The 17,937-nt window shown below is 40.9% G+C and overlaps 2 protein-coding genes across 9 annotated transcripts in view; one reads left to right on the top strand and one right to left on the bottom strand.

Moving 5' to 3' along the window:
* LOC132210258 (uncharacterized) overlaps positions 1–17,937 on the bottom strand; it is a 36,726-nt gene that overhangs the window by 4,444 nt on the left and 14,345 nt on the right. The gene's annotated exons all lie outside the window — the stretch shown is intronic.
* The window catches only part of arhgef3 (Rho guanine nucleotide exchange factor (GEF) 3), a 310,123-nt gene that overhangs the window by 285,908 nt on the left and 6,278 nt on the right, over positions 1–17,937 (top strand). For all 6 annotated transcript variants that reach the window (XM_048547753.2, XM_048547754.2, XM_059649896.1 and 3 more), the window contains 5 exons: positions 672–734; positions 1,301–1,397; positions 1,551–1,627; positions 12,994–13,251; positions 16,566–16,736. In XM_048547753.2, coding sequence (XP_048403710.1) covers positions 672–734; positions 1,301–1,397; positions 1,551–1,627; positions 12,994–13,251; positions 16,566–16,736 — 666 coding nt within the window. The remainder of the gene's footprint in view (positions 1–671; positions 735–1,300; positions 1,398–1,550; positions 1,628–12,993; positions 13,252–16,565; positions 16,737–17,937) is intronic.

Below are 17,937 nucleotides of genomic sequence, written 5' to 3'. Positions count from 1 at the left end.
TCTTCATCCATATCTTTGATAAAAATTGTAAAGAGTTGACTGCCCAGCACCAACCCCTGTGACACACCACTTTTAACATCTTGCCAGCCTGAAAAAGACCTATTTGTGCCTACTCTCTGCTTTGTATTAGCTAGCTGACCTTCTATCCATGCCCTACCATTACACCATGAGCTTTTATTTTCCGCACCTTATTAAATGCCTTCTGGAAATCTGAGTACAATATGTACACTGTTTTCCCTTTTCCAGAACACATTATTTACTCAAAGAACTCCAATAATTTTGTCAAAGGGAAATCATATCTAGCTATTTCAAATATTCTATATAATTTAACACTTCACTTTCCAGTGTGCATAACACTTAATCCATCCACTTTCTCAAGTTTGTTGCTGTAATAATATCACTAGATGTACAAAAGAAAGGAATAATCTGTAACAACAAAGTAACTGTTAGTTATTGCCCTTAATGGAACTATTGGCAAGTGATTGCAAAAATATAGAAGGAAACTAAACACACAACCCATTAGGACTAATCATTTTACTTTCTTGCAGATTGGCTGAACCAATTCCAAGCTATCAATCTAATATCACCGTAATCACGTTATATATGTCACAAATGTCATTTCAACCAATTCTTCAATCAAATAATTTAGTTAATAAATCCTCATTTTGCAGACAATATTTGAACTTTCCCAGGGAGAACAGCTTTTAATTGAAGACTTGAAACTGGCAAAAAAGGTAATGCAAGCTTTATTTCAGTTGTCAAACAATACTTTCCACATGTTTTATTCTATAATATTAATAATCAATCATGTTTCAAAAAATTATTGGTTTTAGATGCACCTTTCATCTGTATTTTAATTTATCTTTTAATTAGGTTTCTACCACATGTTCATATTTTGGATTATTACCAAGGTCATTTTAGTCAAATAGAATAACTCAACGTATTTTAATTTGAAAAATGTGAGTTTGTTTTTGCAGTGTAAGCATTCTCCTGTAACTGTGCTGTTGAGAATACTGGCCCCAGGTGCAAGCAGCTCTTAAATCTCCCTGAATTAATCATGGGATTTTTGAATTCATTTTTGTTTTAAGCCGTTTTACCTATTAAAATAAATCCTATTGTTAAATTAATTTGATAAATATTGCTTACAAAATTGCAACTGTCAAAAGATATTAGATCTCAAGTGTGAGTCAGAAGCATTGCAATAAAGAAACAAGTTGGGTAAATGTTGAAACATGCTGTCTGCAAAATTCATTATGTAAACATTCAAAATGTAACATACAATGCTGGTTTCTCTCCATAGGCTTATCATGATCCAATGCTCAAACTCTCCATCATGACTGAGAAGGAGCTGAATCAGATATTTGGAACACTAGATTCCCTTATTCCTTTGCATGAAGGTATGGTTTCCTTTTAGATTAAATGGACACAAATGTAGAAAGAGCTTAGTGGTTCACATGGAACATTGTCATGTTTCTTTAATGTTGAAGTTCTTCCTCTTGGAGAAAGCATCTTTGCTATGACCTTGACATTTCCTGTTTATTTTTGGTCAGATCTTCTGAGTCGACTCCGAGAAGCCAGGAAACCAGATGGAACAACGGAGCATGTTGGCCACATCCTTGTAGGCTGGGTAAGGAAGTTTTTCAATCTTTTTATCTGCCTTTTACATTTCACTCGTTCCTATAATCTGTGCAATCAGTTGCCAGCATATACATTTGACAGATTTGTTAAGTGCAGATACTGTCCAGATGCTGTTTTGTAAATAAAAGGTCATCCCAACTGCTGTTAGCCAAATTCAAAGCAGTGAGATTTGTTACTGTATTGGCTGAGCTACATTCCAATTTCAACAACACAAGCATCCCATTGATATCATGCAAAAAGGGTTAAATTGACATGAAAGAATATAAATATATCCCACTTAAATATGCATGAAGTGGATTGATTTAATTGACGCTTTGCACATGTTATTATTTTATCACTTTGCCCTGAATGTGACCAGAAAGATTCAGCTAACCCCTATTATGTGTCTCTTAATGCTCCGCTGGGGCATTTTACATAAAAGCTTTTTGTTACTCAAGTTCTCTGGTGCTTGAAGACTATTAATGGTATAGAACTTAAACATTACTAAAAGATAAAAGGAGATAGGAATGTAAGAATTAGGAGCAGGAATAGGCCATTCGGCCCCTCAGGTCTGCCCTGCCGTTCTGTAAGATTGTGCTGATCTGCCCCAACCTTAACTCTTCTTTCATGCCAGCTCAGCATAACCTTCCACTCTTCAATATTTCAGAAATCTTATCTACCTCCTATTTAAGCATTTTGTGATCTAAGCTCCAGAACACATTGTGGTAGAGAATCCCAGACATTCACACCTTCCGAGATAAGAAATTCCTTCGGATCGGAACTTTAAAGGAGTGTCCCCTTGTCCTGTAACTGTCTCGAATATTTTCCTCTTGCACTCATCAGATGTAAAACATAAGAATCAGACTTGAAAGATGGGGTATCAACTTATACAGCACGTGAAGGGGATGATGACTGATTGAGCCATCATCCGTATGGAAATTCAGCAACAACATTTTAACTGTCACTCTTTGTTCTCAGACCAGGCAGGTGGAATCTGATCAGGATGTTTTCATGGGAATGCAGCAGAGACTGGCAGTCAACAGCATTTTTTTTTGTTTCAGTGAGGAGTCATGCATACTATAGGGCCCTGTGTCTTAATGTATGTAGATTCTAGCATGGCCAAATGGATCACACTTCAAATGCGACCGATGATCTTGAATTAGCTTTCAGTGTAATTATTAGCACAGTCTGAATTATTTACTAAATGATGTCCATTAACAGAGATGTGTGTAAGGATGGACATGTTGATCTGAACCTTGTAGGCACGAGCAGGTTCAGCGAATGGTCAATAGGACGTATAATCCGATACTATCTGCCAGTTGTTTATAAGTATAACCTACATATCTGATATCACATTAGCACTGAATCACATATCTCATTATTGATCTGTGTGGAAGGCAAAATGTCTTTTAGTTTGATGGCAGCATCCTGTTAGTAGAGAAAACCACTCAGTAGGTTTAGTGCGAAGTGGTAATCTGAGACCGTTAGCTCCACCTGTTGTTCATTTTCTCTTCTGAGATGTATTCCCCTTCCAGGGGAATCGGTGATTTAGACGTGGCGCTGCTCAAGGCCAAAAGTGGTGGACGTAGGCCCTTTCATGAATTTTTGCAACACACAGTTAGTGATGATTTGATTAGGGTAGATATTATCACACAGGATATTTTTGATACAGTGTCAATCTTGCACAGAGCACACATGGCAAGAGCTGTATTGATAAGTTTGCCACTAAGATCAATCTTGTAGTTTATGGAAGAGATGGCTTCACAAAACACACATTAACCAATGAACGTCGGCTTTCAATAGTTAGTACTAGAGAAATTTCTCAACTAATAAAATAATGAAAGGGAGCTCATTTCAGTGGTAAATTAATATCTTAGTCACACATAGCAATGCTGTTGCGTAGTTACGAATATGGAATAGGATTGGGCTATTTAGTCCCTTGAGTTTGTTCAGCCATTCATCAGGATCATGGCTGAACTCTGTTTGTAATTCCATATACTTGTCTTTAACACTGTAACATATATGAGCAGAAGTAGGCCATTCAGCCCATTAAGTCTGTTTTTAACAGTCAATGAGGTCATGGCTGATTTGATAACCCTCAACATTTCACTCCTGCCTTTTTCCTAAAGCCCTTGATTCCCTTAATGATCAAGAATCTACCTCTGCCTTGAATATACTTAACAACCCAACCTCAACAGCTCCCTGCAATAAAGGTTTCCACAGTTTCACAACCCAAGGAGAGAGAGAAATCCTCCTCTTCTCTGTCTTAAATTGGTAATTCATTATTCTGGGATGATGCCCTGATACCGTTAACCTTTTGATAAATGGAAACAACTTTTTTGCATTTACCGTGGCAACTGACCTAAGTGTCTTTATATTTCAATGTGGTCACCTTTCATTCTTCTAAACTTGAATGAGTATAGGCCCAGAGTATTCAAGTGCTCCTCTCAAGACAGTCTCTCCCTACCCAGAAACTGCCGATGAATCTTCCCTGGACTGCCACCAATTAGAGTAGTTCTTTCCTTAGGTAAGTAGACTAAAACTGTCCACAGTATTTCAGCTATGCTCTGATAGTCCCTTTTACGGTTTTAACAAGGTCCTCCTATTTCCTTTGAAATAAAGGATAACATTCCATTTGCCTTCCCTGTTATCACTTAACCTGTCTGTATCCCACTGCAGACTCTGTCATCCTTAGCACTTGCTTTCCCAGTAATTTTCTTGTTATCCGCAGTTATGACTCTAGCACAATCATCTCATCTAAGTCATAAATGTTATTAAATTACAAATTGTGACTCCATCAGTGATCCCTGTGGCACTCCACTAGTTACAGGTTACCATCCTGAAAATGACGCCCTTTATCTGGGATCTGGGTGTTCAGGTCCTTTCTACCTTGAAGGTGGCAATGCAAGTCAATAGAGCGGTCAAGAAGGCATACAGCATGCTTTCATTCATCAGACAGGGTATTGAGTACAAGAGTTGGCAGGTCATGTTACAGTTGCATAGGACTTTGGTTTGACCACATTTTGAGTACTGTGTACAGTTCTGGTTGCCACATTACCAAAGGGAAGTGGATGGTTTGGAGAGGATGCGGAGGAGGTTCACCAGGATGTTGCCTGGTATGGAGGATGCTGGCTATGAAGAGAGGTTGAGTAGATTACGATTATTTACGTTAGAAAGATGGAGGTTGAGGTGGGACCTGAGTGAGGTCTACAAAATCACATGAGGTATAGACAGGGTGGATAGCCGGAAGCTTTTTCCCCAGAGTGGGGGACTGAATTACTAGGGGTCACGATTTCAAGGTGAGACGGGAAAAGTTTAAGGAAGATAGTTATGTGAAGTTCTTTATGCAGAGGGTGGTGGATGCCTGGAGCGCATTGCCAGCAGAGGTGGTAGAGGCGGGCACATCATTTAAGATGTATCTTGACAGATACACGAATGGGCAGGGAGCAGGGGGCTACAGATCCTTGGAAAATAGGCAACAGGTTTAGAGAAAGGATCTGGATTGGTGCAGGCTTGGAGGGTTAAAGGGCCTGTTCCTGTGCTGTAATTTTCTTTGTTCTTTTTTGTTTGTGTTTATCCGATCTCTCTGTCCTCTAATAGTCAGCCAGCCCTCCCTCCAACAGCATGGGCTGTTATCTTATTAAATTGCATGTCAATTTTGTAACACATCCCTTAAATCCTTTTGACTGTTAGACAACCAATTTTAGTTTTAAAATGATAATTAACCACACGTGGCAGCAGTGTGTACCATCAACCAAATGAACAACAACTTATGAAGGACCCCTCGATAATACCTTCCAAAACTCATGGCTTCCATAACCTAGAAGGATGAGGGCAGCAGACACATGAGAAGAACACCCCTCCTAATCACATGCCGTCCTGAGTAGTCATATCCTTATTGTCACAGAGTTAGTCCCTACCTATCAACTGTGGGTATATCTACACACGCCTCCTTCCAGTGAGAGTATAGTGGTTTAAGAAGTCAGCTCACCACCACCACCTCAATAGTTATTAGGGATTAACCATAAGACCATAAGACATACGAGTGGAAGTAAGGCCATTTGGCCCATCGAGTCCACTCTGCCATTTAATCATGGCTGATGGGCATTTCAACTCCACTACCCTGCACTCTCCCCGTAGCCCTTGATTCCTTGTGAGATCAAAAATTTATCAGTCTCCGCCTTGACGACATTTAACGTCCCGGCCTCCAATGCGCTCCGTGGCAATGAATTCCACTGGCCCACCACACTCTGGCTGAAGAAATGTCTCCTCATTTCCATTCTAAATTTACTCCCTCTAATTCTAAGGCTGTGCCTGCGGGTCCTAGTCTCCCCACATAACGGAAACAACTTTCCAGTGTCCACCCTTTCTAAGCCATACATTATCTTGTAAGTTTCTATTAGATCTCCTGTCAACCTTCTAAACTCTAATGAATACAATCCCAGGATCCTCAGCCATTCAGTGTACATTAAACCTACCATTCCAGGGATCACCTGTGTGAATCTCTGCTGGACACGCTCCAGCGCCAGTATTTCCTTCCTGAGGTGTGGGGCCCAAAATTGGACACAGTATTCTAAACGGGGCCTAACTAGAGCTTTATAAAGTCTCAGAAGCACATTGCTGCTTTTATATTCCAAACCTCTTGAGATAAATGACATTACATTCGCTTTCTTAATCACGGACTCTACCTGCAAGTTAACCTTTAGAGAATCCTGCACCAACACTTCCAGATCCCTTTGTACTTCTGATTAACAATAATAGCTAGCCAGCAATGCCCATGTCCAGTGAGAGTTCCAAATTTCACCCTGTCCCCCGTGTGTAGAATTGTTTTCTGATTTTAATTTAGAGAAGTTTGGCTATAAAGGTTAGGCTTTCCCGATAGACTATACTGTCCAGTAAGTTGCAATAGTTTATTTCTCCCTCCTCCCCTTGTTCTGCTAGTGTGTTGGAGATGTTGCCATTTTATAAAACGATTTCAGAGTTGCCAGATTGATTCACATTGCATTGTAAATAAAGTACTACAGAAATAAGAATGAATAAAGTTAGAGGTGACCCATCTTACTTCTAGACTTTGGATTCATCACGTCTAACCCATGTGCAGCAGTTGTTAACAAACCCAGTTGAAAGTGGAACTATACAGGCAAAACAATTGAACAATGATCAGAAATGGTTGTGATCAAATTATGCAGTTGTACCAGTGAAGAAACAAAGGGAATACTTGAGCTGGAAGTTGTTTAGAGAGGAACCAGAAGGACAAAACGTTGTAAGAATTATTTGACGACTAACAAAGCAAAACACTTGGATGCGCACAGGTTCAAGAAACTCAACAACATTGAGGACAAAGCAATCTGCTTAACTGGCAACATGTCCATAGGAATGCAGCAGAGTTTGGCTGTACAAATTCCTTAATACGTAGTTTGCTTCATCTTTGGCAGAAGGGGTCATGGAGATAGCCAATGCCATGACCAATCAAAATCTACTTGTCTGGTCTGAGAATTAAGATTGACAGTTAACTTCTTACTCTCTTTCCATGCCAATTATAGCCCATCCAATTAACACCCCCTTCTTATTTGGTATAAAATGGATTTGTTGTTTGCACCCGACTTCTAATTGAATGCAAGATGAAAATCTTCAACTTCTAGTTTCCTTCTATCAACAGCTGAGGAAATATTTTTAAAAATCAAGAGTACTGTAAATTTACGTTGTAAGGATTGAAGGGACCAGAAAAGGGTAAATTCAGGAAATGTTTTTCAACACCGTGAAATACAATAGTATTTTGCAACAGGTAAATAGGAAAATATCTTTTCATATTATGTATGATGAATAGAATTATGATCCGACCAACAATAAACATACATCGGTATATAATGAGTTTGAACAGTTCTTCAAATGGTACCCAGGATTTCATTTTTCAAGGATGCTTAAAACTGAGGTTGGAGGTGCACTAAGATGACAGATGTTTTTACTAGTCATCCAGTGAGGATTTGTGGCATACAAATACAGTAAAAGACAATAAAATGTGAGGCTGGATGAACACAGCAGGCCAAGCAGCATCTCAGGAGCACAAAAGCTGATGTTTCGGGCCTAGACCCTTCATCAGAGAGGGGGATGGGGAGAGGGAACTGGAATAAATAGGGAGAGAGGGGGAGGCGGACCGAAGATGGAGAGTAAAGAAGATAGGTGGAGAGAGTGTAGGTGGGGAGGTAGGGAGGGGATAGGTCAGTCCAGGGAAGACGGACAGGTCAAGGAGGTGGGATGAGGTTAGTAGGTAGTTGGGGGTGCGGCTTGGGGTGGGAGGAAGGGATGGGTGAGAGGAAGAACCGGTTAGGGAGGCAGAGACAGGTTGGACTGGTTTTGGGATGCAGTGGGTGGGGGGGAAGAGCTGGGCTGGTTGTGTGGTGCAGTGGGGGGAGGGGATGAACTGGGCTGGTTTAGGGATGCAGTAGGGGAAGGGGAGATTTTGAAACTGGTGAAGTCCACATTGATACCATATGGCTGCAGGGTTCCCAGGCGGAATATGAGTTGCTGTTCCTGCAACCTTCGGGTGGCATCATTGTGGCAGTGCAGGAGGCCCATGATGGACATGTCATCAAGAGAATGGGAGGGGGAGTGGAAATGGTTTGCGACTGGGAGGTGCAGTTGTTTGTTGCGAACTGAGCGGAGGTGTTCTGCAAAGCGGTCCCCAAGCCTCCGCTTGGTTTCCCCAATGTAGAGGTAGCCGCACCGGGTACAGTGGATGCAGTATACCACATTGGCAGATGTGCAGGTGAACCTCTGCTTAATGTGGAATGTCATCTTGGGGCCTGGGATGGGGGTGAGGGAGGAGGTGTGGGGACAAGTGTAGCATTTCCTGCGGTTGCAGGGGAAGGTGCCGGGTGTGGTGGGGTTGGAGGGCAGTGTGGAGCGAACAAGGGAGTCACGGAGAGAGTGGTCTCTCCGGAAAGCAGACAGGGGAGGGGATGGAAAAATGTCTTGGGTGGTGGGGTCGGATTGTAAATGGCGGAAGTGTCGGAGGATAATGCGTTGTATCCGGAGGTTGGCAGGGTGGTGTGTGAGAACGAGGGGGATCCTCTTGGGGCGGTTGTGGCGGGGGCGGGGTGTGAGGGATGTGTCGCGGGAAATGCGGGAGACGCGGTCAAGGGCGTTCTCGATCACCGTGGGGGGAAAGTTGCGGTCCTTAAAGAACTTGGACATCTGGGATGTGCGGGAGTGGAATGTCTTATCGTGGGAGCAGATGCGGCGGAGGCGGAGGAATTGGGAATAGGGGATGGAATTTTTGCAGGAGGGTGGGTGGGAGGAGGTGTATTCTAGGTAGCTGTGGGAGTCGGTGGGCTTGAAATGGACATCAGTTTCAAGCTGGTTGCCTGAGATGGAGACTGAGAGGTCCAGGAAGGTGAGGGATGTGCTGGAGATGGCCCAGGTGAACTGAAGGTTGGGGTGGAAGGTGTTGGTGAAGTGGATGAACTATTCGAGCTCCTCTGGGGAGCAAGAGGCGGCGCCGATACAGTCATCAATGTACCGGAGGAAGAGGTGGGGTTTGGGGTCTGTGTAGGTGCAGAAGAGGGACTGTTCCACGTAACCTACAAAGAGGCAGGCATAGCTGGGGCCCATGCGGGTGCCCATGGCCACCCCCTTAGTCTGTAGGAAGTGGGAAGTGGGAATCCAGTCTTCTGCCATCTGCAGAAATATAAATGATCTTTAAGATTACACTCCCGTGGAGAAACTGGTACTATTTCCCGTCTCTCTGCATTCAAATATTTTACTACTAGAGCATTTCTGTTTGTATGTTTACAATCATTTGTCTTGCTGCTGAAGATCTGTAAAATAAACAGCACTTGGGTTCACACATATGTACTGCACAGCATGATTAAACCAAAACGTGGAAGAGTAGAGAGCTTGGAGGTCACAAGTCCTTTTTATGATGACTTACTTATTTTAAAAGTGCTTGTTGTTTTCATTGAGTTTAATGTGAATTAAATTTACTTGATTTATGTGCATCTGTTTGGCTGATCTTTGAATAAGTTGCTGATTCTGAGAAACTGTGGTGATGGATCATTATGAATGAGGAAACCAAAAGACTTGACACAATGCTAACAATTAGCACCAGTTTTAAAAGAAATGAAACCCAAATCTTAAAATTGACAGTAAACTAAATAAAACTATCCAATATTGACTGAAAACAAGCTTGAGGATGCAAGTCAAGAGCGAAGTACTTGAAATGCTGGAACTCTTAAAATAAGCATAGAAAATGCTGAAAATATTCAACAGATCTGGAAGTATTTTTTTAAAAAAGCAACAGTGTCATTGGTAGGATTGCCAACTCTCTGGAACTGGTCTAGAGTCTGTAGGAATTGAAGATAAAGTTCAAGGCCATTGCTATGTGTAACTCTCGAGGGGGTGGGGGGGGGCATCATAAGGATCATTAAAAATCATAAGGGTGGCAGGTAGATCAATAGTTAGTACTGATGCCTCACAGCATTGGGGATGCGGGTTAGATTCCACCCTTGGGCGAGTGTATGTGTGAAGTTTGCACATTTTCCCTGCATCTGCGTGGATTTCCTCTGGATGCATCAGTTTCCTCTCATGGTCCAGAGGTGTACAGTTAGGTGGATTGCCCATTGGTTAAATTTCTTGTAGTGTTCAGAAGTGTGCAGGCTAAGTAAATTAGCCATGGTAAATACAAGCTTTCAGAGACAGGGTGGGGGCCGAGTATGAGTGGGATGCTCTTTGGAGAGTCTGTGCAGACTTGACGGGCTGAATAGCTTCTTTCTGTACTGCATGGATTCTATGATTTTACATGAAAGAGGTATAAAAGTATTGAAATGGGGGGTAAAGACTGTTTGGCTGACAGTGAAGCATCACCTGATTGGATAATGAACCTTTTTGCTTTCCGTTTGGCATAGGAAGGCAGCGTGTCACACTGGATGTGTAGCTGACTAATGGCTTGAGCATGGGGATTTGGTGATACCTCCTGGAACGAATTAAAGCACATTTGGTAACCCTAGTCAGTTGGCTCAATTCTCCTTTGTTTTAAGAACTAAATTGAGGTCCCAAGCCCAGACTTGGGGGCTCAATGAGCGGCAGGTGTCTTTGAATTCTCAGCAGTCCCACTCAGAGACCTGGTCATTCTAAATGCAGGCAAGAGAACCTGTCTTATTTACATTATAGAACATATTTCATAGTTATATTAGATAACAAGGTGTGAAGCTGGATGAACGCAGTGGGCTGAGCAGCAGGAAAGCCTGACTTTTCGGGTCGGGACTCTTCTTCAGAAAAAGGGTCTGAAGAATTGTCCCGACCCGAAACGTCAAGCTTTCCTGCTCCTCTGATGCTGCTTGGCCCTCTGTGTTCATCCAGCTTCACACAGTGTTATCCTCAGATTCTCCAGCATCGGCAGTTCCTACTATCTCATAGTTATATTAGTTTATTTTTGTACATGCGTGGGATGTAGGTGTCGCTGACTGGATGAGCATTTACTGTCCATTCTTAGTTGCCCTTGAGAAGATAGTGGTGAGCTGCCATGTTTGGTGTAGTAGACCCACAGTGCTGTTAGGGAGGGAATTTCCAGGATTGTGACCCAGCAAAACTGAAAAAGCGGCAATATAGTTCTAAGTCAGGGTGGTGAGTGGCTTGGAGGTGATATTGCAGACGGTTGTGTTTTTGTGTATCTTCTACTCTTTTTGTTCTAGATGGTAGTGGTCAATAAAAATATTTCCAGTATTCTTCTTGCTTTGTAGTCAAGAGTAGCTCATTAATTCTGCAGTGCAGCATTCTTGTAGAAGCTGTGTGCAATGTAGTTTTGTATCTATTGACAGTTTATACTGATGAATGCATTTTGATATATTTTACTATGTATTGTATGAATTGCACAACCTGTACAGTCTTGTCTTTAAAATTGAATGGATGCATCATACTTAAAAAAGTGTGAGAACCCTAGTAGAAGGAACTTAGAATCCAGCCTCACATGTGAAAGGCCTCAGGTATAAAGAAAGATATAATAGTAATTTTAAAAATCTCTTTTAAATTGTGCATAATTAAGTTTTTGTCAACTTGCAATCTCTGAAACACAACTATAGACTTCTTTAACACATAATTGGCAGATTATTTTGTGGTGACCAAACTGAACTGATATCCAGGTCTAATTTTTTAATAATTTTCAAATCAATAATGGGACCAATTTTGATACTGTTGAAATGATAAAATGATCATGGTAGCTTTTAAAGCAATTCAGCCTGACTTGCCTCTAATTTCACCCCATGTCAGCCACTACTTGGTTGTTAACAAAGTTTTCTCTGAATCAAGAGGTCCCACTCTTGGACTTGAATGCAAAGATCAAAGCTAACACTCCAGTGGAGTATTGAGGAAGTTCGCATCGTCAGAGATGTTGCCTTTTTGAAAGAGATGCTAAACCAAAGCACCACCTGTTGCTTGAGTAAATGTAAAATATTTCATGGTACTATTCAGAAGCCTCCCTGTGGTGTCCTAGACAATGTTTACCCATCAATCAACTTCACTAAAAGTAGATTATTTTAACATTATCGAATTGCTGTTTGTGGGGTCTCGCTGAGTGCAAATTAGCTGTCAACTTTCCTTCATTACATCTCTGAGCAAACGAGTCTGTATTACAGCCTGCGAGTTCAGATGCTGATTCAATACAGTTCTTTTTCTATACCCACGAAGTGCTCTGATGGGTTTTTTTTGATGAGCATTGAACTGGGCAGTCGTTGGACCTATGCACTGAAACACATTCAATTGTGCTTAAAACAGACCTTAACGATGGAAAATAATGAAAGACTTTTGTGCAACTTTGCACATCTATGGGATCATCCTACATGATGACAGTGGCTGCACTGCAAAGGTGCTTTGGGATGTTGCCACAGGCGTCAAGGGTTATGGGGGGAAAAAAGGCAGGAAAGGAGAGTTGAAAATGACCAAATGGGCTGCAATCTTGTTAATTTGCAGAACTGACCCAATTGGCTGAATGGCTCATATGTAATTGTCTTTATGTCTCGTTGTTGTGAAAAGCAGTACTTAATTGCAAGTCTTTTTCAAGTATTTTGCTGAATTCAAACTCAGAACAGATTTGCAAACGAAGTGATTAAAACTAGAAAATTATGCAAATCCCCCACAAGTCAGTTTGTTTCTTAAAGATAAAGCAAAGGTGCTCACAGGAATTGTTAGCACCCATCTTTTTATTTAATATAATTTTGAACTACTGTGTATTTTTAACATTTATTATTTGCTTTTACTAAGAGCTCCAGTGTTTGTAGTTTTTCATATGTTACTGAACCAGTGAAATTGCAGTGTGGCCAAATAGTGATTCTGAAGCACACCTATCTGTCTTGTGTTTTAAATGTATCTCTTTTCTCTTCCTAGCTGCCTTGCTTAAACTCGTACGATAGCTACTGTAGCAACCAAGTAGCAGCTAAGGCCCTTCTAGATCACAAGAAACAAGATCATCGAGTCCATGATTTTCTACAACGCTGTTTAGAATCACCTTTTAGTCGCAAGCTGGACCTCTGGAATTTTCTGGATATTCCACGTAGTCGACTGGTGAAGTACCCTCTACTCTTGAAAGAAATTCTCAGGCATACTCAGAATGATGACCCAGATAAGCAGCACTTGGAAGAAGCGGTATGTAGCGATATACAATAAATGTTACCATTGTGCTGTCCTTTTGCACGGTTCAGCTATAAATAAATGCTTTACAAAGTTCCTTGCAGCTGAATCGGTTACATTCAGGTTTCAAAAATTATGAGCATTAATCTTTCTTGTACTCCCTTGTCAGGTTTTCAGTGGGATTCTGTGCAGAATAAAAAACCTGATAGTGAATGGTATCTCCAGGTGCTTGTGGAGCTGGAGCATTTATCTCCTGTTCTGATAATTACCGTGGAAATTGCAGAAGTAACCTTGCTGTAGGCATTGATTTTCTCATCTGCAACTAGGTTTTTTTTCCAGCCATTAACGTAGCTGGGGATGTTGAATCTGAGTTATCAAACAGAAAATATTTGCAAATCTCCCATCTCCCAACAGTAGATCCTTTTGGTTTTACATTTGATGTCACGCCTAGAATTCCTTTTGCTGAGTCTTAGATTAGATGCCTCCATCTCTTATGCTAAATTGATTTCTTCCTTGTGGTGGAGAACTGGTTGGCAAGCAAACATATAAAAATAAATAAATGAATTGCCTTTGTTTCCTAACGTAGATATTAGGTGAAAAATGATGTGTACATAGTGATTTGACCCCTTCCTTTTCTCCCTTTCCATTACAGTTTGATTAAAGCCAGGGAACAGGCCAGTGAGATTGACATAGTTGTTGGGCAAGTTGTTGGAGGGACAGGATTTACATGTATGTGGAAAGGCAAGGACTGATCAGGGATAGTCAACATACTTTTGTGCGTGGGAAATCATGTCGCAGGAACTTGATTCAGTTTAATGAAGACAAAAGAGGATAGGTGAGGGCAGAGAAGTGGACGTGGTCTAAATGGACTTCAGCAAGGTGTTCAGCAAGATTCTCTGTAGACTGGTTAGCAAAGTTAGATCACATGGAATAGAGGGAGAGGTAGAACAGAACCGAACCGAACCGACCCCCTACAGCGTGGAAACAGGTCCTTTGGCCGAACAAGTCCACGCCGAACTCCGGAACATCCCACCCAGACCTATCCCCACATAACCCACCTAATCTACAACCCCCATAACTTTTTGGGCAAAGTAGCACAGCCAGTCCCCCTAACCTGCACATCTTTGGACTGTGGGAGGAAACCGGAGCACCTGGAGGCAACCCACACAGGCACTCAGTGTGCAAACTCCACACAGACAGATACTTGAGGCTGGAATTGAACCCAGGTCCCTGGTGCTGTGAGGCAGCACTGTGCCACCATGCTGCCCCTATTTGCATACAGAACTGGCTCAAAAGTAGAAGACAGAGGGTGGTGGTGGAGGATTGTTTTTCAGACCCAGAGGCCTGTGACCAACGGTGCACCACAAGGACCGGTGTTGGGTCCACTGCTTTTCTCCATTTATATAAATGATTTGGATGTGAACATCGGAGGTACGGTTGGTAAGTTTGCAGATAATACCAAAATTGGAGGTGTAGTGTACAGTGAAGAAGGTTTCCTTGAGATCTTGATCAGATGGGTCAATGGGCTGAGGGGTGACAGATGGAGTTTGGTCCAGTTAAATGTGAGGTGCTGCGTTTTGGAAAGGCGAATCAGGACAGGACTTGCGCACTTCACAGAAAGGTCCTGGGAAGTGTTGCTGAACAAAGAGACCTTGGAGTGCAGGTTCATAACTCCTTGAAAGTGGTGTTGCCAGAAGACAGGACAGTGAGGAAGGCATTTGATATGCTTGTCTTTGTTGGTCAGTGCGTTGAGTATCCGAATTGGGAGGCCATCTTGTGGCTGTACAAGACATTGGTTAGGCCATTTTTGGAATACTGTGTGCAATTCTGGTCTCCCCTGCTTTGGGAAGGATGTTGTGAAACTTGAAAGGGTTTAGAAAAGATTTACAAGGATGTTGCCTGCGTTGGAGGGTTTGAGCTTTAGGGAGAGGCAGACTAGGCTGGTGCTATTCTCCCTGGAGCGTCGGAGGCTGAGGGATGACCTTACAGAAGTTTATAAAATAATGAGGGGCATGAATAGGGTAAATGGGCAAGGTCTTTTCCCTGGCATGGGGGAGCCTAGAACTAGAGAGCATAGGTTTAAGGCAAGAGGGGAAAAATTTAAAAGGGACCTAAGGGGCAACTTTTTCACACAGAGGGTGGTGTGTATACTGAATGATCTGCCAGAGGAAGTGGAGGAGGCTGGTACAGTTACAACAATTAAAGGGTATCTGAATGAGTATATGAACAGGAAGGGTTTCGAGGGGATATGGGCCAAGTGCTGGCAAATAAGACTAGATTTATTTAGGATATCTAGTCGGCATGGACGAGTTGGACCAAAGAATCTGTTTCTGTGCTGTGTATCTCTATGGCTCTAAATCTAAATTGAATTACAGATTATGGTGCTACTATCTTTTAGCACCTATTATGACATTTTTAGTGTTCATTCATGCCAAAGTTATGCTTGACTTTAAGCTTTGCAAGTAGTTCTAGTGATTTTTCAAAACAGAAATGCAAAACACATCTTTAATTAAACTTTGTAAGAAATATTATTTCCAACAGCTTCACTTTTTATGTTTTTCAGCATGTCTGTGATTTAAGCATTGTATATACAAAACTGCATTTACTCTCAAATTTGAATAGAAACGCCACTCTTAGTATAAGGCTAAGGACCCTAATGCCTAGATTCAAGGGGGAAGTGTGGAGTAGCAGAAATGTACAGCAAAGCTTTAGGCATGTCTTTCATTAAATTGCTAGTTGAACAAGTGCAGTGATTGGACTATTGCAGCTGTTGTCTCTGTGTGATAATCTGACCTTCAGGAAAATCAAATTACAGCGTTAAGATTTAGAGACATGGTGACACATGCAACCATTCCCATAATACAGAAAGCTTAAAATGTGTTTTACTGTCTGCATAGTCACTCCATATACTTGCACTCATTTAAACTTTTTATATGCAGTTTTTCTATTTCATGGAGAAGAAAATTTGCAGCTGAATATTGGGGAGGCTGAAGGAAAAATGTAGAACTTTTGGTAGTTTTTAAACTTATCATCACACATAAAGTTAAGGCCAGATAAATGTAAAAGTTCATGCAACATCTCTTGAGGAAAGGAGACCAATATTAACGTGATGGAATTACTGGAATTCCCAGTCCGTAACATGTCAAGATTCAGATTTCAGGTTCAACTGACATTGCATTTATTCATCAACTCTTTTGACTTCCCAGAACTTTCTCTTGTGCTGCAATGGAATACCACTACTTCCTTAATTTCATTCATTTAATGATGGAATCTGTAGACATGAATTTGTGAGAACCATTTCCCATTTTTACTTTTCTTTTAAACGCCAGATTAACATTGTTCAAGGGATTGTAGCTGAAATCAACAAGAAGACAGGGGAATCAGAATGTCAGTATTATAAGGAAAGACTAGTCTTTCTTGAGGAGAGTCAAAAGGACCCTTTGATTGAAAATTCTAAAGTGCTCTGCTGTCATGGAGACTTGAAGAACAACAGAGGAGCAGTAAGTAATCTGATTTCTTATTACAATAATTCCTATTCTGCGCGCTCCTTGAAATAGTCCTCTGATTGGTGGTTAACTTAAAATCTTACTATTCATTAGTGATCTTAATCTCTGATGATCAAAACTATCGTGCAAAAAGTTGCAACAAGAGGAATCAGGTTCGATAGAAAATAAAATATTCTGAAGAGGGAAGCAAATGGTTTCACCACTTAGAATTTAAGCAACCTTATCAATGTAGAATTGGATTAACAATGTTGTATAATAATAGAGAATCCAAAGATTTACATTCATTTCTTTCATTTAACTGTTTTCAATAAAATATATTATAATGTAAAAAAAACTGAAAATTTGTCAAACACTTTAGTTCCGGAACAGATGTGGTTAGGGCTTTGAAGGTAACATTGTATGGGGAAGGTGGCTTCAGTGACATAGATTGATGATCCGTTCTGTTGTGTCAGTTAAGGAAGAGATGAAAGGTTCAGAGTCCGTCTGTCCTTTCAAGCTGTCTCCCTTTAATGTTCTAGCTTTAGACCAGACCACACTGTTTGATGCTTCTTCCTTCCTCACATCACACAAATCAGTCCTCTCTAGTTTGACCTTTAGGGATTGAGGTTAATATTAAATTTAACAGGACAATTGCTCTTTAAATTTTTTTTCCCCAGAGATTGTCAGGACTCTGATTTTTGATGAAGTGTCAATAAAAGTATTGATATTTAGTAGTGCAAAATGTACATCTCATTAAGATAAATAAAAATTTAGTATTGGACTGTTTCCTGTTGCACAAATTGCAGAGCAAAATTTCCATTCAATAAATCCCAAAGAGAGGACTTTATGAAGATTTTAGCAAGGTCTGTTTCCCCACTGGCAAAATTAATTCCATTTGAAAAATAGACACATCATTATCTGTGCACAGTATAATGATTTATTATATTAAATTTATGTATTTAAGTTTGTGCACCACACACACATGGGCTCTTCCTAGCAGATTAAAATATTGAAGCAGCTATAATAGTTACTTGTTATTAGAACCTTGAATAAGGGAGCAGGTTGAAGTGATGATATAACCATATAATTCATGTATTATGAATGATTCTTGGTCATTTTTAATTTGTTTATTTCTAAATATATTAACAGTATTATATTTTAGCAACCTGGTTTAGAGATAAGCACCAGTTGGAGCTTTAAAAGTAGATTCAGGATG

The sequence above is a fragment of the Stegostoma tigrinum genome, chromosome 11 (genome assembly GCF_030684315.1).
Source record: "Stegostoma tigrinum isolate sSteTig4 chromosome 11, sSteTig4.hap1, whole genome shotgun sequence".
In the NCBI taxonomy this organism is placed as follows: domain Eukaryota; kingdom Metazoa; phylum Chordata; class Chondrichthyes; order Orectolobiformes; family Stegostomatidae; genus Stegostoma; species Stegostoma tigrinum.
The sequence above is the reverse complement of the archived record's forward strand: the minus strand, read 5'-3'. Positions and strand labels throughout refer to the sequence as shown.